The sequence below is a fragment of the Sminthopsis crassicaudata genome, chromosome 3 (genome assembly GCF_048593235.1).
Source record: "Sminthopsis crassicaudata isolate SCR6 chromosome 3, ASM4859323v1, whole genome shotgun sequence".
Taxonomy (NCBI): Eukaryota; Metazoa; Chordata; class Mammalia; order Dasyuromorphia; family Dasyuridae; genus Sminthopsis; species Sminthopsis crassicaudata.
In genome coordinates this window covers 24,892,007-24,910,821 of record NC_133619.1, presented here as the reverse complement: position 1 = coordinate 24,910,821, position 18,815 = coordinate 24,892,007, and the positions used below count along the sequence as shown (strand labels likewise).

Here is an 18,815-nt window from a genome sequence, read left to right as displayed (position 1 = left end):
ATTTCTTTTTTTATATATAGATTTTTATTTTTCCAAATATATGCAAAGACAGTTTTTAACATTCACCTTTACGAAACGTTGTTTTCCAAATTTTCCTCCCTCTTCTAGATAGCAAGAAAGGTTAAACATGTGCAATTTTTCTAAACATATTTCCATATTCCTTATGTTGTGCAAGAAAAATCAGACCAAAAGGGCAAAAAAAAGCACAAGAAATAAAAAAAGAAGTAAACAAATAACATTAACAACAAAAGTTGAAAATAATATGTTTTGATTTACATTCAGTCTCCAGAGTTTTCTCTTTGGATGCAGATGGATCTTTCCATCACAAGTCTATTAGATTTGCCTTAAATTATCTCATTGTTGAAAACAACCAAGTACATGTGATTTTTTTTTTAGTATAGGGAACATTTAGTGAGGGAATGCTCTCTAACAGTGCAGATCAGCAACTAATCTGAAATGTATTCCCTTAAAGATATTCCCAGGACACTGGGAAGTTAAGCAACTTACCTGTGGTCACCGAGTCCACATGTGTCAGAGATAAGATTTGGGTATACCCTGTTCTTCCTGAACTCTATGCTAGCTCCATATCCATATTTCCATATTGCTTCTCATGAAAAGGGAGTAATGTGATATTTCTGGAAAATTAGAATAAAGAGATTATCAAGAACTATAAAAACTAATATTTGTATAAACTTCTTAGATGAGCATTTATATCAATGCACTCTGGTCTAATGGTGACAGGTACAACTTGGCCTTGTACAAGTATAAGGATCTTGAGAATGGAGTCTCAACATTACTTGAATAGGTCTTCCTTCTCTTGTTAAAATGCACCTGAACAAAGTAGGGAAATATCTATTTATTCTCTTTACTCAATTTCCACTCAGTCAACCAGCATTTACATGACAGTATAAATTAGTGACAGTGATTAGGGACAGTTTTCCCTGCCCTTAAGGTGATTATGATCTATTTGAGACATGTGCCATTCACATCACAAAGAATCATAAGCACAGGTTATGGCTCAAATACATAAGCAATGACTGCATGAACCATTAATAATGATCAAGAAAGCTCTTTTGTCTTGATCAATTGAGCACTTGAATTGAGCCTTGAAAGTTACTAGAGATTCAAAGAGGAGATGAGAAGGAAAGGCATTCCTGTGCAAAGTCCTGAGGTGAGAAATGGAAAGTCACATTTGTGTTCCCCCTTTGATTTTTGCACATAAATTATTAGGAAAAGGGAAAGACATTATTATCTAGGGAAAGCCTGAAAAGTCAGACTTGAGTCAGACTCTGAAGGGCTTTCAGTGTTTTTCAACTTACATTTTATAGTAAAGGAAATAGGGAATTGCTGAAGCATCTGGAATAGGGGACAAATGTGATCAGGTGTGTGTTTTAAAAATAACAGCATATATTCTAATCAATACAATGGTTACTCTGATCATTACAAAGAACCAAGGCATTCCCCAGGGACTCGTAATGAAAAATGCTCTCTACTTCTAGAGGGAGAACTGAATTCTGAGTTCAGATTGATTTTCTTTCTCTGTTTTTCTTTTCTAATTTTTTACAGCATGGCTAATATGAAAATATGTTTTACATGACTTCTCATGTATAGTGGGCATCATATTGTTTTCCTTCCCAATGGGTGGATAGAGGAGATGGAGAGAGGAAAAGAATTTAAGACTCAAAATTTTATATATATTATATATATACATATATATACAAATATAAAAATTTATATATATATTTATATATGTATATATCAGCTTGATAGCTGTTTAGAGTGAAGATTGGAGCAATTAGAGATCAGATGGTGAAGATGATTTAGGAGACTTCTATAATAGTTCAGATGAGACACTGAAGGCCTGAATGAAGGAAATTGTGGAAAATTTCATAAGAGAAATACAGTTTTGGTCTGTGGGTTATTTTACCCTGAATTGACTCAAAATATACAAAAAGAGTCATAGAAAAGAGATAAGGAAGAAAAGCTTGTAAGATTTGCTTGGAACATTGGGCAGATCATATCCTTAAAATCCAGTGATTGTACTTTATTAAACAAATGGTCCTATTTTTTTTTTCTATCATTGTGGTCTAGCAAAAACATAATGGAATAATGCTTCTACTTTAGACAGAAATTTGCCTTCTAGAGCAATTTAGTAACATGAAGTATTGCTGGCATCTTAAACATTAGGACAATAAGCATGGCTGATGCTCATTAAAATTCTTTAGGATTGTTATTGATGGTGAGTAATGGGTTGAAGATGTTGGGGAACCTGACTCATGCTCACTAGGAATACCTTACCTTCATAGAGCTGCAATTGCATAAGGGCTACTATATGAAATGCCTGTTGATTTGTAGTTCAGAAAACCATACTAACAATGTGGTTTTGGCTGAAGAGGAGTTTTGACACATGGGAATTTTAGAATGGTTTACAAAAGGTTTGATTGATTTCGGTTAAACCCCCATGAGAGGTCTTGGCCACTATAAGTAGATTTTATGTATGAAGAAACAGAAGTATCTTTATCCATGGAACTACTCAATGAACATGCATAACTCAACACATATTTATTAGGGAGCCTATTATAGAGCATTTTCCTTCAGTGTCTTATCATGAGACATAATAAGTAATCTTGAGTTCTCAAGAGAAGGAGTTAGTCTACAAATACCTACTTAGCTCAAAGATTTGAGGTTAAAACCTACCTCAAACACTTAGTTGTTTGTGTGATCCTTGGACAGTTACTTAATCTGTCCCATAATTAGTTTTCTCATCTATAAAGAAGATAGCTCTTACCTCATAGAAAGGATCAAATGAGCCCACAGCTATGTAAGAAAGAAATAAGCATTTAGTAAATCTCTACCATGTGCTAAGCATTGTGCTAGGTGCTTTACAAATATCTCATTTAATTTTTATAACAACTTGGTAAAAGTAGATGCTATTATTATTCCCATTTTACAGGGAGGAAACTGAGGTAAATAGAAGTTGAATGACTTGACCAGGGTCACATATCTGGTGAAATTTAAACTCAGATCTGACTGTAGGTCTGGTGCTCTATCCACTGTCCCTGTTAACTACCCAAAGTGCTTTATAAACCTTGTAATAACAAATACTATTATTATTATTATTGTTAAGCACTTAATATACATCAGATGCTGTATTCAACGCTGGGATGATAAAGAAAAGCAAAAATTCTCAGGAAGTCAACATACATTTATTTGTTGTTAAGTCATTTTCAGTCATATCTGATGCTTTATGACATCATTTAGAGTTATTTTTTTTCCTGCAAAGATACTGGGATTGTTTTCCATTTTTTTTCCAGCTCATTTGACAGATGAGGAAACTGAGGCAATAAGGTTAAAAGACACAGTTATTAAGTATCAGAAACCACATTTGAACTCAGGAAGATAAATTTCTGACTTTAGGCTAGGTGCTCTATCCACTGGATAACTTAGATAAAACATTTATTAAATACCTACATTGTGTTAAGTATTGGAGATATGAAGAAAGGAAAAAGATAATGTCTGGAAGAACTAGGGACAAGTAAGATATATATATATATATATATACATATATATAGATATAGATATAGATATATATAGATATCTATGTACATAGATATCTATATATATATATCTCTATATAAGATAGATTGGAGATGACCTTAGAGGATAGGCAGTGGGTATTAGGAAAGGTATATTATAAAAAAAGGCAAGTCTGAAGACAGTCAAAAGACCTGGGTTCAGGAAATCCTAAATTTAAATCCTTCCTCAGACACTAACTGAGTGAGTTTAGGCAAATCGCTTAACCTCTTTCAATCTCAGTTTTCTAATCTCTAAAATGGTAAAAGCTCCATAAAGTGTGAACTAGAATGATGATGATTTTTTTTGACTGTTATTCTGAGAGGCTATGCAAATTCTAAGTCTTACCAAATTGGAATGGCCTTATGCTTGGACCCAGGTCTGTCAATGGCCATGAGGCCACTTTAGATGAATACAGTGAGGCTGATTAGGGAGTTGGCATTTGGATTCTGAATTTTAGGCTGCTGACAATTTAGGAAGACCATTTGCTAAGGCACATAATCTGTGCCTTTCCATTACTTGGAAATGACCTTAGATGGTATGCAGTGGGTATCAGGAAAGGCATCTTATAAAAAGGCAAGTCTTGAAGGCAGCCAAGAGATCTGGGTTCAGGAAATCCTGAGTTCAAATCCTGCCTCAGATATTATTATTAATGGAGAAAGCACTGAGAGCAATAAAGCTACAGTGCACCTGTCATTTGGGATGTATAATCTTGGTTGGGATTTTGCAAAGGGGGCTCAGAATGTGATGGTCTCCAGCCTCCTGTCCTCTAAATCCCTGATTTTTGTTTAGGGAAGAAAAGATGGGGACAAGCAATATATTCTTATAGCTATTTGAAATTAGCTTCAAGAGCGAATGTCCCTTCATATTAACCTAATCCATTTTGTCTCTCTTTCAGATGGAGATGCAGATGCTCAAAAGCAACTCAGGGCTGAAAGAGGGCACCTTTCCCTCTCTGCAGGGGAAGCCATTCTAGGACTTAACTCTTCTGAGACTGACACTACCGAGGGAAATCATGCTGTTATGAGACTTTCCTTCCTTGAAGCCAGGAAAAATATTGCAGTGACAGGTAAAATATGTTCGATGCTGCTGGCTGCCTTTGACTTCTTGTAGAATGTTAGAAAAAGGGAATCTAAAGCTAGAGTGCTTTGGGAGATGGATGATGTCTTTCTGTTTAGACCTTAGAGACAGGTGGAGGTTCATGGATCAAAGAACTGATTGGAGGGCCAGCCTCTAGAGAGAGGGAATAGCTCTGAGCATTTCATTGGTTTAAGAAGCACCTAAATGAGGAAGCTTCCCACATCAAATGCAGATAAGAACATTGCTTATACTTTATTGTCTTGGTTATATAACTATTGTACTTAGAAGTTAAGGGACTAACTTGGAATTACCTAGCTGCTAATTAAGTGTATGTGGTAGATTTTGGATCTAGGTCTTCCTGAATACATACTGCATCAAGCTTTTTTTTTCCTCTGAGGCAATTGGGGTTAAGTAACTTGCCTAGGGTCTCACAACTAGGAAGTATTAAGTGTCTGACACTAGATTTGAACCCAGGTCCTTCTGACTTCAGGGCTGATGCTCTCCTCACTGCTAGATGCCCCAAGCTTTGTTGTTATTGCTATCAAGTCATTTTCACTTATGTCCCATTCTGTGTGACCCCATTTGGGGTTTTCTTGGCAGAGATAGTAGAGTAGTTTGCCATTTTCTTTTCAGGTCTTTTTAACACAGGAGGAAACTGAGGTCAACAAAGCTAAGTGACTTGCTTAGGGTGCTTAGATTCTAATTTAGGAAGAGGAGTCTTCTTGACTCCAGGCTAAGCTCTCTCTATCCATTGTACCACCTAGCTGCCCACTGTATGACACTATTTCTCTCTTTTTTATGTTGGAGAATCATTGCATGCAAGAGGATTCAGCTTCAGGGCATTTAGAAAGGCTCAGTCTTCCTTAGAGTACTACAAGAGGCTAGATGACAACGAGCCTCCTTTCTAACATTGAGTTATTTGACCACACTAAGAGCTTTCTTTGGTGGTGAAAAGTTTCTTTTATGGCTCTTCAGCATGCTGAAGAGTTTGGGAGCAGCAGGAGCTGCAGAAGCCACTGCTTTGATGAGTTTCCAGAAGGGTTGCTCCCCTGGAAGGTGGTTCAGGGAACTGGAAGCAAGGCAAATCAATCAGGAGCATGTAGAGAAGACATGGAATTCCAGTAAGCAGGTCCAAGACTGTTTCCAAAAGGCCAATCCAAGTAGGAAAGAAAAGCAAATGTGGAGACTAGGCATGAAAGAGTTCAACACAAGGAAATGGGCAGGGAAGGGGAATCTAGAGCAAAAGACTAAGAATAACATCTCAGCCTCTAATCTAGACAGGTAGTTAGTTCACTCTTGTTTAGTCTTTTTTTTTTTTTTTTTTTTTCATTCATGCCCAACTTTTCATTGTTCCATTTGGGATTTTCTTGGCCAAGTGATTTGCCATTTCCTTCTGCTAATTATGCAGATGAAGAAACTTAAAGAAACTGAGTTGAGTGATTTGGCCAGTGTCAGATACCTAGTAAGTGTTTGAGGCTAGATTTGAACTCATTTGAGTCTATCATTAATCTATATCTATATCTTTATCTATAGTCTATATCTATATCTATAGTCTATATCTATATCTATAGTCTATCATTAGTCTATATCATTAATTAAAATATGCATTAATAGCATTTTGTATATATCTATATCTATATATTATGTTGATAGTGATTCTATTGTGATTACATACATGTCCTTCAAATCTTAAAACAAACCTATAAGGTCAATATGGGAAGCATTAGATTCCTATTTTATAGATGAAGAAACTGAGGTTCAGAGTTCTTGGATAACTTGCCTAAATGACACCAAAAGAACAATTCATAGGATTTTAGAATCATAGATATCAAGTTGGATTGAACCTTTGGAGATCAGCTTTCTCTTCCTTTGATAGAAAAGGAAATATAGGTCATGAGCTTAAATGATTGCCCAAGTCACTGAGATAGTAAGATGCCCATTTAGGATTTAAGCTCTAATCCTCAGTCTCTTGAAGCAGCATTTGTTCTTCTGTCCCAGGAAGATCCTCATCAGGTGGTAGAGCATCCTCTTTTTTTGGTTTTAAGTAGACGTCTCTTTGTTCCTTATTTAAATGTGTTCAGCAGTTCACAGGATCACATGTTTAGAATAAGATGATATCTTTGAGATTACATGGTCCAATGCCTTCATTTCATAGAGGAGGAAATCGAGTTCTTTGGAGGGTAAATGATTTACCCAATATCCCACAGGGAGTAAGTAACAGAGCTAGGATTGGGACCCAGACTATCTGATGCCCAATCAGCTTATTTTCACACTACATGGCCGCTTTTGGTTTGGTTACTTTAGCAAAAGTCCTTTTTGAGGTAAAGAAGGGGGGATAATAATCTCAGTGTTCTAATGATGGCGCCAACACCATTAAATGATGACATGAACATATCAGTTCATCTAGCATTCGACTAGCAAGTAATTGAAAAACAGTTGATTGATTTTTATTCTCCTTTCCATCAAATAGTTGAGCATGGTGGAGATAGGATTTTTATCTAGTTAGAGCCATTAGAAAGCACCACACAGTTTGGAAACATTCATAGCTATGGTAAGAAGGCTGTATTTGGGATTCAGAGGATTTGGGTTTGAATCTCAACCATTCTATTTACTGTCTCTGTGACCGTGGACAAGTCAATATCTTTATCTAGGGGTTTGTTCCTCTCTTCAACAGTCTGATCTACATTAAGCATCTCATTTTGGTGTGGGAGTTAGTTTTTCATTGTTTTTCAAAATGTGGAAGCCAACCACAATGCCGTCCTTCCGTACTCAGAAGAAATAAATATAGGGCAATTTTTCTCTCAGTAGCCACTTTCCCACCTTCTATCTTACAGACTGAAAATCCATATGTCTTTCCCATAACATTTGCCACACATTAAAAAAAAGTCAATGTAGATAACACCCAGTAAAATTTTGTGAATACAATTGGATTCTTGAACTCTCTTGAGACAAGGGTGATAGAAAACCCCCCACAAACCTCCTTCATTTCTAAATCTCACTAGAATTCATCGTAGGAACTATTAAACAAAATGGCCCCCCATTTTCTCCACATTAATTCATTCTAATGTTGTTGGTATTTCCCAAATGTTTCTGCCACAGTGACTTCACTCCATTATTTTTGCGTTAAGCAGACCTGAGTGTGAATCGGCAGCACATTTGTGAAGCTAATTTGAACCCATCTGCAGATTTTTCATATAATAATAGGATTGTTGGCATTGAAGGATAATTTAAGCAAGGCATATCTGTAAAGCACACACTGGCTAGAAAATGAAAAGGATATTTTAAGCCCATAAACAAAAAAATGGTTCCATAAGGACTTCCAATATGAGTTCATCGCTCATGAAAAATGGATGAAAGGTTGAAAACAAGCTCATAAATAGAATTCTAAGCATGCTGATATATAGATAAGTCTATATCTTTAAAATTATGCATCCGCATCTAAATCTATGTTGAATAATATTTATTTCTCTGTGGCTTGAAGTCGATATTTCTAAAGAAAATGCTTTTTGTTTAAGTGAGGGTATCATTGAAATGTTTAAATACTATATAAAGGCAGTTGATTATGAAAAAAAAAAACAGTTTAGAACGCTCACTTAAAATCCTTACTTTAATGTGGACAGGAGAGAAAATGGGTTACTTAGATGATTCCATACTCGGTCTCACCAATGGAAATTTACTTCAGTCTTTTAATCCTTATCGTGATGGAGAAATGCTGTTGACTGAGATATCCTGAAATTTTGGCTGACCTATGACCTGATGTGACTTCAATAAGTCTCAGTCACATCTGGGGATCATTTTGAGCTCAAGGATTCAAATAAACAATTCATTCAACAAAAAGATATAAAAGTACCCTGAGGTAAAAATAGTTCCAGAAGTAGTTAAAAAGCAGTTCAGGAAGATAAAAGCAGATAAAAGCCTCTGGCAAGGAGGTTAAAAGAAGACTGTAAGAAGGTTTCCTGGGGTCTCAGAAAGTCTTTGCCAAGGGTCCTAAAAATCATTTTTATATTCTTCTCGCCCAAGAGGCTCACAGTTAGTTTCTAGATTAAATTAACTAGGGGTGGGTGGGGGATATATAAATACACTCCTCCCTATTTCTATCAGCACTATGGCCCTTAATACTATGGTATCATAGAACTATAGATTTAGAGCTGTGGGGGGACCCCAGGGAACATGTAGACCAAGACTTCATTTTACAGAAGAAGAAATTGAATTCCAGGGTCTGCTCACAGTCATATAGGTAATATGCAGCAGAGGCAGGATTTGGATTTGAACTCTAGTCCATTGATATCAAACTTCTCTGTCATGCTACAATTATTTTTAGGTGACGTTCAATCCTGTCCAACTCTTTTTGACCCTAATTGGGCTTTTTTTCGCAAAGGTCCTGAAGTGGTTTTTCATTTCTTTTCCAGCTCATTTTACAGATAAAGAAACTGAGATGAACAGAATTAAGTAACTTGCTCAGGGTCATAGAGCTAAGAAAGGTTTGAGGCTAGATTTGATGAATCTTCATGACTCCAGACTCAGTGCTCTATCTCCTGCAGCACCTAATTGCCCCCTAAAACCACTTAAGTGGGACAAAATCTTTCTAAGTATTTGAAATGTTATCATTAACCACTAACATTATTTTATGAATGTCCCACTCATTTTAGGGGGAGCCAACTTGGTATCTTGTGGAGGATCTGGTTATGTCAGGTTCTGGAATGTATTTAAGAAGCAGCTTGTGGCTCAGTTTGTGGCACACAGAGGAGTTGGACCCATTATCATGACCACTGACAAAACGAATCAGCACCTTGTCACAGGAGATTCAAATGGCTGCTTGAAAATATGGAACATAGAGGTATGTCTTGTCTCTTCTGACTTCTTCCAAATACTTCTTCTTCTTCTTTTGTCATTCATACTTGTAAATTAGGCCCTATCTATTTCCTTTATAAAAAAAGAGATGACTAATTAGTTAGCTGAAAAAAAATCATTTGGTATAACTGAGTTCAGATAATTTTTTTTTCTAATTTAAAAACAAATTTTATCACGAGATTTCCAAATTACGAAGGTACTCAGAGATCACCTAGTCTAACCCATAACTTTTAATAATTCCCTCATAATCCATCATAAAAACATCATCTGTTATAAAGGGCTGAAGCTCTTGAATTAATGCACTGAGGTCAGACAACCAAGCACTTAAGGCTAATTACTGATTGGCCAATACTCTATAAGCATATGCTTGAAAAAGGACCCTTCCCACTATTCTGTTCTGGTTCAATAATTGGTGTATACAGAGAATTGTAGGCGGGACTAGGGGGTGGAGTAAGACTAGCCAGAGTCACTTCTGGGCAGGAGTCGAAGAGGAGAGGTTGCGGAGATCCTATGGGACCATTTCCTTCACTTCTACTTCTAAAGACCAATAATAAAGACTAAGGACCTTTACTTATCCTGACTCCAGTTGATTCTAAGGTATCCAGGGTGCTAACCCCATCTTCACAATCCAGCTTTTGCTTAATAAACTCCAATGAGGAGAAATCCACTACTTCTTAAAGTAATCTACTCTGCTTTTAATAATAGTGTTTGCATAGTGAATTAAGGTTTGCAAAGTACTTTATAAATATTATCTCATTTTAGTGTCACAACCACTTAAGGGGGTGGATGTGTCTATGTCCATTTTATGGGTGAAGAAACTGAGACAGGGAGTAGTTAAGTAACTTGCTCAGGATCATATGATCCTAATGTTATACACAGTTTCTTGGCTCTCCTATCACTCTACTGACTCATATTGACTTGCAAACTGCTTTTGTTCCCAGATCTTATTCATAAAAAATCTTTTCTCTATCAACATCTGCACTATCTGAGTCTTCATCTGGACTCAAAAATCTTCCTGACTCAAGATCTAGCATACTTTAAAAAATCCTATCCATTTTGCCTCTTAATTGTCTTTTAAAAAGCTCTGATTATTAAAAAAGTTTTTTCCTTTACATTAAGCCTTACCTTTCCTCTTGATATTGGTCACTCATCATTCTTGGTTCTAGCCTTTGGGTAAAAGCAGGATAGTTTTAATCTCTCTTCTGTGTAAGGGATAGTTGATGATGACTTTCATGTCTCCCCTAAGACCTCTTTTCTAAAATCCTTTCTATATCCTCTTCTTTCCAGCAATCACCATGGGCTGAGGACAAGTCCTTTTTTATGCTGGTTGTCTCATCCTTTGGATGGTCTCCACTGGATTAAAGCCCTTTTTCAAATGTGAAGCTAAAACTAAACACAATACTCCACTTATAACTTGACCAGGGCAGAGTACAGAAGTGTTGTCATTGCTCCTTTCTTGGTCTGTTTTTTCTTAATTCAACCTAATGTTATGCACTGTTTCTTGGCTCTCCTATCACGCTGCTGACTCATATTGACTTGCAGACCACTTTTGTTCCCAGATCTTATTCATAAAAAATCTTTTCTCTTCTACATCTGTACCATCTTGTGAAAATGCTTTTCTGAACCCATCTGTAATACTGTATATTTATTTTTCTTAAATTTCATCAAATTAATTCTCTCTCAAGACCTTTCTGAATCCTGTATCTGACATCCTTCTTTATTTTTTCTGGAAAATTTTATAAATTTGCCATCTATGCCTTTGTCCAAATTAGTATTAAAATGGTAAATAGCACAACTGTTTAGGACCTTCTTTTGAATTCCTATTGAGTCATTAATGACTCCTTTTTGGTTTTGGACCTTTAAGAAGCTTTGATTGAACATAAAATAATCTAGCCCACATATTCTTGGGTTTACAACAATAACAAAGGAAACTTTATCAAATTCTTTACAAAAGCCATGGTAAAACTTATTGGTAGCATTGCCCTAATCTAGAGAGCTTGTTAAAAAAGGCATCTTTGATTATTTGGCCATGACCTTTTTTAGAGGCCAGGAACTTGGCTTTTTGTGGTCCCTACTTCCTTTTCTCAATGCTCATTCAATCATTTAAAATATGAAATGCCTTATAAACAAAATTCATATTTTGATGTCTTTCTCTAATGGCACAGTGTATTGTAGAGATGACATTGCATTCTTGAAGGCCATATTAGTGGAGTCTGAGTTCTGACATGACCTACCAACATTAAAAAGTTTTGAATATGGATTGGATAATTTGTTGTTCAAGGCCCAGTCTTGCTTAGTATAAAAGGTCTTATCTCTGAGTTGCCCAGAGAAAGAGGAATTCTTTTTGGTCAAAGTGACTCTAAAAGGCCACCTACAGAGGTAGAAGAGAATTTATGAACATTGGTATATAAAGTTCTGACAACAACAAATATAATCTTTCTCTTTGTTGAAAATTATTAATTATATTATCCCATTTTCTATCTGTACCTCCAAAATCTGCATATTTTACATGTGTATTTGACATATCTGGTGGGTTTCTTTGGCTAGTACATATCATAATACATTCCAATTAAATAAAAATAAATAATACCTGATGTGCACTGATAGAATTGTCACAAGTCCATTTTAAAGTATTTGCATGTTTCCTTTGAAAGGCCAGAATTATATATGAAAAGACAGAGAACAGATGCTTCTAAAAATTCTAATATCCATTTGCCTTCCCTTGACCTTTATAACTCTCTCCTACTGCTTGGCCACCATTTAGTGATCCTCAGGTCCAAATCATTTTGGTAGTGGGAGCTGAATGATGTAATGTTAATCTCAGGCTTGGAAGTTTAATTCTACTTTGAATTTTCCTCAATGATGTAAAGCTAATAATGATGAGCTAGGATAAAGCACTTTTTTCCCATTAGTTTCCTCAATTTCAAGTGTAATTTGAAATAAATTACTCCAAAACTTTTGAGATTGCTCATCCTCATCTTCCATAAATATTTTTCATTAATTGGCCAACAAATCTTTTTGTTCTCCTCCATCCCTCCAAGCACTGATCTCTCTTTGTTTAATTCTCCTTTGTTCTCTCTCTCCCTCCCTCCTTCTCTCCTTCCCTCTTTCTCTCTCTCTCTCTCTGTCTCTGTCTCTCTCTGTCTCTATCACTCTCTGTCTCTGTCTTTCTCGTTCTCTGTCTCTGTCTCTCTGCCTCCCTCTCTCTCTTCCTCTCTCTTTTTCTCCCTCTGTTTCTGTCTCTTTCTCTCCCTCTCTCTCTGTTTTTCTGTCTCTTTTCTTCTGTGTGTGTCTCTTTTTTCCATATAATATAACTATGTTCAGATAACCAAATATCAGATATATTTCATGCCATATCTATAAGCATAAACAATAAATAAAAACAACATAGTAAAATTAATAAACCAGGCATTTTTTTCTCTTTTAAAACTTGTCAAGCCACACCAAGCCATCTGACAGGCTTTGTGTAAGTCAAGATGGCCTTATTCAATTCTCCATTTGGGGCATTAAATTTTTCTTTTCATTACTGTATTATTTCCACATCATATTTTTAAAAAGTGAAATTTTATTTTTTATTCTAGAAACAATAGGGAATTGCCAAAGATTAACAAATTGTTGGACTTTGATATTTCTAAAAATTATACTGGGCTACTTTAACATCTCCTTGACACTCCATTGTCCCTGGATTAAAATATAAAATCGCTAGTTTAAAATCCTCCATAGTCTAGCTTTCAAGTTCTTTCCTAGTCTTATTTCACATGGTCATCATTATTCCCTCTCCATTCCAATCAAATTGGCCTGCTAACTCTCTCCCAGGAAATGATTCTCTATAAACTTTCTGCCTTTGTGCATTCCTTATATCTAGAATGGCCTTCCTTCATCATCCCTACCTCTCACAATCCCCAACTTCCTCCCAAAGCACACAGGATGTGTTGCAACATATCTAAGACTTTTCTTGATTCCCCTAGATATTAGCAGCCGTTCACTCTCAAAATTACTTTGATCATTTTGTATACATTTTATGCTTTCTCACTGGTGCATAAGTTATTTCCCTCTTGCCAGTAGAATATAAGTTCCCTAAGGAAAGGGGCTATTTTTTTCTTCAATATTTGTTCAACTAAATTGAATTTGAATGTAATTATTTTTATTGGTGATTTTCTCTAAAAGCTGATGGTCTGGGGTATGTTTCCTCATTTTATTCAGGAATATTGTCTTAATTTCAATGAGGACCAAGTTTTCCAGCCTCCGCTTCTGATAAAATCATTTCAACCTCATGAGGATCGCATTAGTTCTCTGGAGACGTGTGTACACAGCAGCCGAGTACTGATCATCGCCTCTTCTGCAGATGGTAGCATTTCTATCAGTGACGTCTGGGGCTCTCTGATTGGAATATTTGGTCAGGTAGAAATATTGCTCCATTATTATCACAGAGGGGAAAGTGAGCGGGGAATTTAGTGCTATCAGGGGGATGATTTCCCTTTGAATCTCCCAGTTGACTAATGTTCATTAGTCAAGAAAGAACTGAATTCTATTTCTGAAGATGCAGTATCAGGAATCACTTGCATCCTGAATGCATTTTGCTCTGGCTATTAAATTAATCTGTGATAGAGTACATTGGGGATCATAAAATGTAATGGCTTCCCTGCTTAGCCTATGATATACGTGCTCTGTATATCTCTTTTGTATGTACGCTAAGTTGTCTTCTTGTTTAGAATGTAAGCACCTTGAAGACTTTTTCTTTTTGTCCTCAGCCCTTAGCATAGTGCTAGGCACATAATAAGAATATAATAATGTTTATTAATTGATTGAGTTAATCTTAAAACCTCATGACCTAGAGAATGTTGCACTTGGCCCAATTCTACCACTTAGGTATATGAACTCAACCTTATTTTCTTGTCTTTTTTCTTTTTGGACTATACCTGTGATTTATTGGTGCAAAGAAATTCCAGCTTTGCAAGCAACTCATTTGAAACATCTAGTCTCAGATAGTTAGCTTTGCTACTGATGTTGGAGTGAATAAAATAATTTGGAAAGAATCATAATAAATTTTTTCAATCACAGCCAGCATATGATTGACCAAACAAACAAACAAACAAAAACCACACAGAACAAAACAAAACAAAAAAAGAGATTGCTTATCTTCTCATTCCCTCAAAGGGACCTTGTGGCTATTTTAAAGGTTTATATATTTTTAGTTAACAGTTTGATTAGAAGTGAACTTTAGAAAAAAGAAGTGAGTTCACTCCAATGAGACCCTGAAAGTGATATAATACCAGTCTTGGATAAAGAGATTAATCCCCATCTGTGATAGTGTTAGCACCCTGGATACCTCAGAATCAACCGGAGTCAGGATAAGCAAAAGTCCTTAGTCTTTATTATTGGTCTTTAGAAGTAGAAGTGAAGGGAATGGCCTCAAAGGATCTCCTCCACCTCATCTCTTTGTCTTCTGCCCAGAAGTGACCCTGGCTAGTCTTACTCCACCCCGCCCCCAGTCCCTCCTACAATTCTCTATATACACCAAATGATTGGGCCAGCACAGAATAGTGGGAAGGGCCATTTTCCAAGCATATTCTTATATTGTCCAATTGGGTAATTAGCCTTTAAGACCTCAGTGCATTAACTCAAGAGTTTCAGACCTTTAGACTTATCCTCATTCTTAGACAATCCACACAAAAGGATCTGTTTGCACCCGAGTGTGATTGAATTCATCTTAGACTAGAGATTCCTTGTAAAGTTCAATGTATAGAGGAGAAGTTTAGTCTGAATTTCAGAGACTGAGATCTTGAAAAAAGAAAAAGGGAAACTCTGAGTCTTCTCAAATTGCCAGTTATAAATAATAATTTCTTCCAAGGTCAATTGACTGTCCCAGTCAATTGGGTCTCACAGTGAATATATTTCAGTATTCTTTATCTGTAGCATGGAAACACTAATGATACTCATAGGACTATTGTGAAGAAAACAATTTGCAAGGCAAGGATTATGAGTGAGTTATAATCATGAAGCTGAGAAGGAAATGGCTATCCAAGTTGTTGCTTAGCTTTATAGAATAAGAGAATTCAGTGCCTCAAAGTTCCTTAAGACCATCTAACTCCAGGGGTTCTTAATCTTTGCTGTAATGTTCTTCTTGACAACTCTGGGGAAGCCTCTGGCCTCTTTTCAGAATATTTTTAAATACATAAAATAAAATAAGTGCAGTCATAAAGAAAATCAATTATATTGAAGTAGCTATCAAAATATTTTTTAAAATAATTAACATGCCCATTTAAGAACCATAGATAGTCCACTCTCTTCATTTTACAGATGGAGATACTGAGACCATGAGAAATGAAATACCTTGCCCAAGGTGACAAAAATGTTAAGAGAGCTAGGTTCTCTGATTGCTGATATAGTGCTCTATCACTATAGTTCTAAGGGGTTTCTGATTAAAAACAAACAAACAAACAAACAAACAACAACAACAGCAGCAGCAGCAGCAACAAAACAAACCTTGATGAGATGGTTAGAATTTAATTGCCATGGTTTTGTAAAAACATAACAATGAAATCTCAGTGAAATTATCCTGCCAAAGTAAGGCAAATTTGGCAGTCAATAACAAGTTAATAATGAGAAGTAAAAATATGGAAAGTAAGTTTTCTTCTTCCTTGGTTATCTGTTTATTCCTGTCCAGAAAGCAAACATTACTTTCTGTCCCAAATATTCAGCATGGAGGGTTCAAAAGAAATAATTCTGTTTACTTTTTGATTTCGGCCTGTTTTTATCTGTGTCTTGGGCATTGAATTCTCTGGATATGTCTGCTGCAGACAAGTGCTTTTTGTTTTTTACAGGCCTGCACCATTGCCTAGAATCTTGGACTCATGATCAAAGGTATCAAGGTTCATTTCTGAATCAGATGTCCTGCCTTGTGAATTTTACTGCCTTAGTATCTCAGTGCTTTGTACATGCTTGTTGAATGACAGCTCTCCTGTTTCTAAAACCCTGGCTGGTGTGGGTCATCATCAACTATATTGCCGTAGTCTTTGAACAGACCTCCCTGTATCCATCATGCACATCACTGTCAAGTTGGTCCTCCTGGAGCACAGAATCCTGTATCATATCTCTTTGATGTTTAAAAATCCATCTGTTATTTTCCATTGTGTATTAAACCCTTTGACCTGGCATGTGAGACTTAATTTATTCATTCATTCCCTCATTCTCTCATTTATTGCTTTCTAATTTGCCTTCATCTTGGACAACATGACATAGTGGCTACATCACTTGGATTCCACAATGAGTAGATGAATTAAACTCCATTTATTAAGCACTACATACAAAATACAGTTCAGAACTGGATCTTCAAACACCAAAGCAAAATAGTTGCTTTCAAGTAGCCCATGTCTTAATGGAAAAGACAATACCAATACAGTTGGGAGATTTAGCTTCAAGTCAGCTAGAAAGTCTTCAGGGTCCTTGAAATGCAGGTAGTAATGCATCTTATTTAATATCTCCACTGATAAAATTGTAGTCATTTCTATTATGGAATCACTTACCAACACCAAGAACTTTTATAAGAATTGTCTTTTATGAATCTTCAGCAAATGTGGCCATTGAGATGATGGTAGATGGCCACTCTTAGCTTTGCAAGGATTGTTTTTTCTGTACAGGTTCTGGGCTAATGGGTAGCAGGGTTGATGATCTGAGAGCCACTGTTTTGTCCAAACACTTGGATTTCCTTGACTTTTCATGGAAGACCTGACTTTAAGTCCAGTCTCAGACACTTTTTAACTGTGACCTTCATCAAAATACTAAATCTCCCCCCTTCCTTTTCCTATTTTCTATGGAAAGCCTCTATGATCTCTGATTAGTTTAAATCTGTGATTTTCTGATCCTATTTGTCAGATTTCTCACTCCATCTCATATATTCTCTGTTCCATTGAAACTAGATTAATTGCCATGTTCACGAATGTGAACTTTCTCACTTTTCAACCAAATATCTCACTTTTTTGATCTTGCTCACGTTATTCTCTAAACTCAGAATGGCTTCCCCTGTTCACAACTCATTCAATTTCTAAATAAATTTGATCTCCATCAAACCTCCAATGATTTTCACCAGAGTTCTTTGAACTCCTCTTGTGAATTTTTATTTTGTATCATATTTTTAGTGTATTTATTTTTATACCCTCTCCTGGACTGTATGTTTTATAAGGTTAAAGGGTAAACTCAACATATCCCAAATGGAACTGATTTCCAAACCTCTTAAATGTTCTTTTCCTTTTGTAGATGACCCTACCATCATCACAACCACATAAACTCACAACCTTGGAATCTGTTTTTGCTCTTCCTTTTTCTTTAAGTCCCAAATCTAATCGGTTGACAAATCCTGTCAATTCAATCTTCATAATACATCCCATGACCATTCTATCCCTCCTCCCCATTTTTGTCCTGATTCAGACCCTCATCATTTCTACAAAACTCTTGTTACAGCCTCCTAACTTCGTTGTCTGCCTTCAGCCTCTCCTCCTTGATAACTGATCTCTCAAATAACAGCTAAAATATTCTCCTCAAGATACCTCTGGACTGACTGTTCTGTTGTGCTTCTGTGATTTTCAATTCTCCCTATTGATTCCATGATAAAATATAGATTTTTTAGTATTGCTCTAAGCCTTTGAGCAATTTAGTTCCTCCCAACCATTCCTTCCACACTTCATACAACTCACTTTTGTATAATTGCTCCTTGATCCTGGCCTCCATCCACTCTGAATGTCTTCTGTGTCTGAAGCCCTCTCTTTTTTCCTTTCCACTTGTTGAAATATATCTTTTCCTTTAATCTCACTTTAAGTACCACCTTCTCTTTGAAACTTTTCCTCATATTGTTAGATTTTTTTCATCATCAAAATAGCATCTTTTCTATGATCATATTCTAACTTATATTTGAGTTTCTTTGTCTACATCCTCTTCTCCCCTCATTAAATACTGAATTCCTTAAACTTGGGAAATATTACTATCATCAGCATTTTGGATAGTACCTTGTAGTGCTTTAACAACTTAGTAAATTACTATGGGATGTAATGAAGTTAAATAATAGGTACATAATAATTACCGAAGGAATGAATGATAATTATAATCACAAGTTAGCTCTACTGTTTTGGTTTTAGGTTTTATCAATTTTTTATTCCATAGTAATTTCTTGATTCACTTCCTTTCAAATACCTTATAAATATATCTTTATAAATAAGAAAAACAGGCTAAATGGACCAACATATGAACCATGTCAGACAGTGTATCCAACATTCTGCATCTGGAAAAAAGAGATAAGAGTATATTTCATACCCATT

The 18,815-nt window shown here is 35.9% G+C and overlaps 1 protein-coding gene across 1 annotated transcript in view; it reads left to right on the top strand.

Moving 5' to 3' along the window:
• The window catches only part of WDR49 (WD repeat domain 49), a 183,617-nt gene that overhangs the window by 126,481 nt on the left and 38,321 nt on the right, over positions 1-18,815 (top strand). The window contains 3 exon segments of the mRNA XM_074307675.1: positions 4,472-4,642; positions 9,303-9,490; positions 13,708-13,905. Coding sequence (XP_074163776.1) covers positions 4,472-4,642; positions 9,303-9,490; positions 13,708-13,905 — 557 coding nt within the window.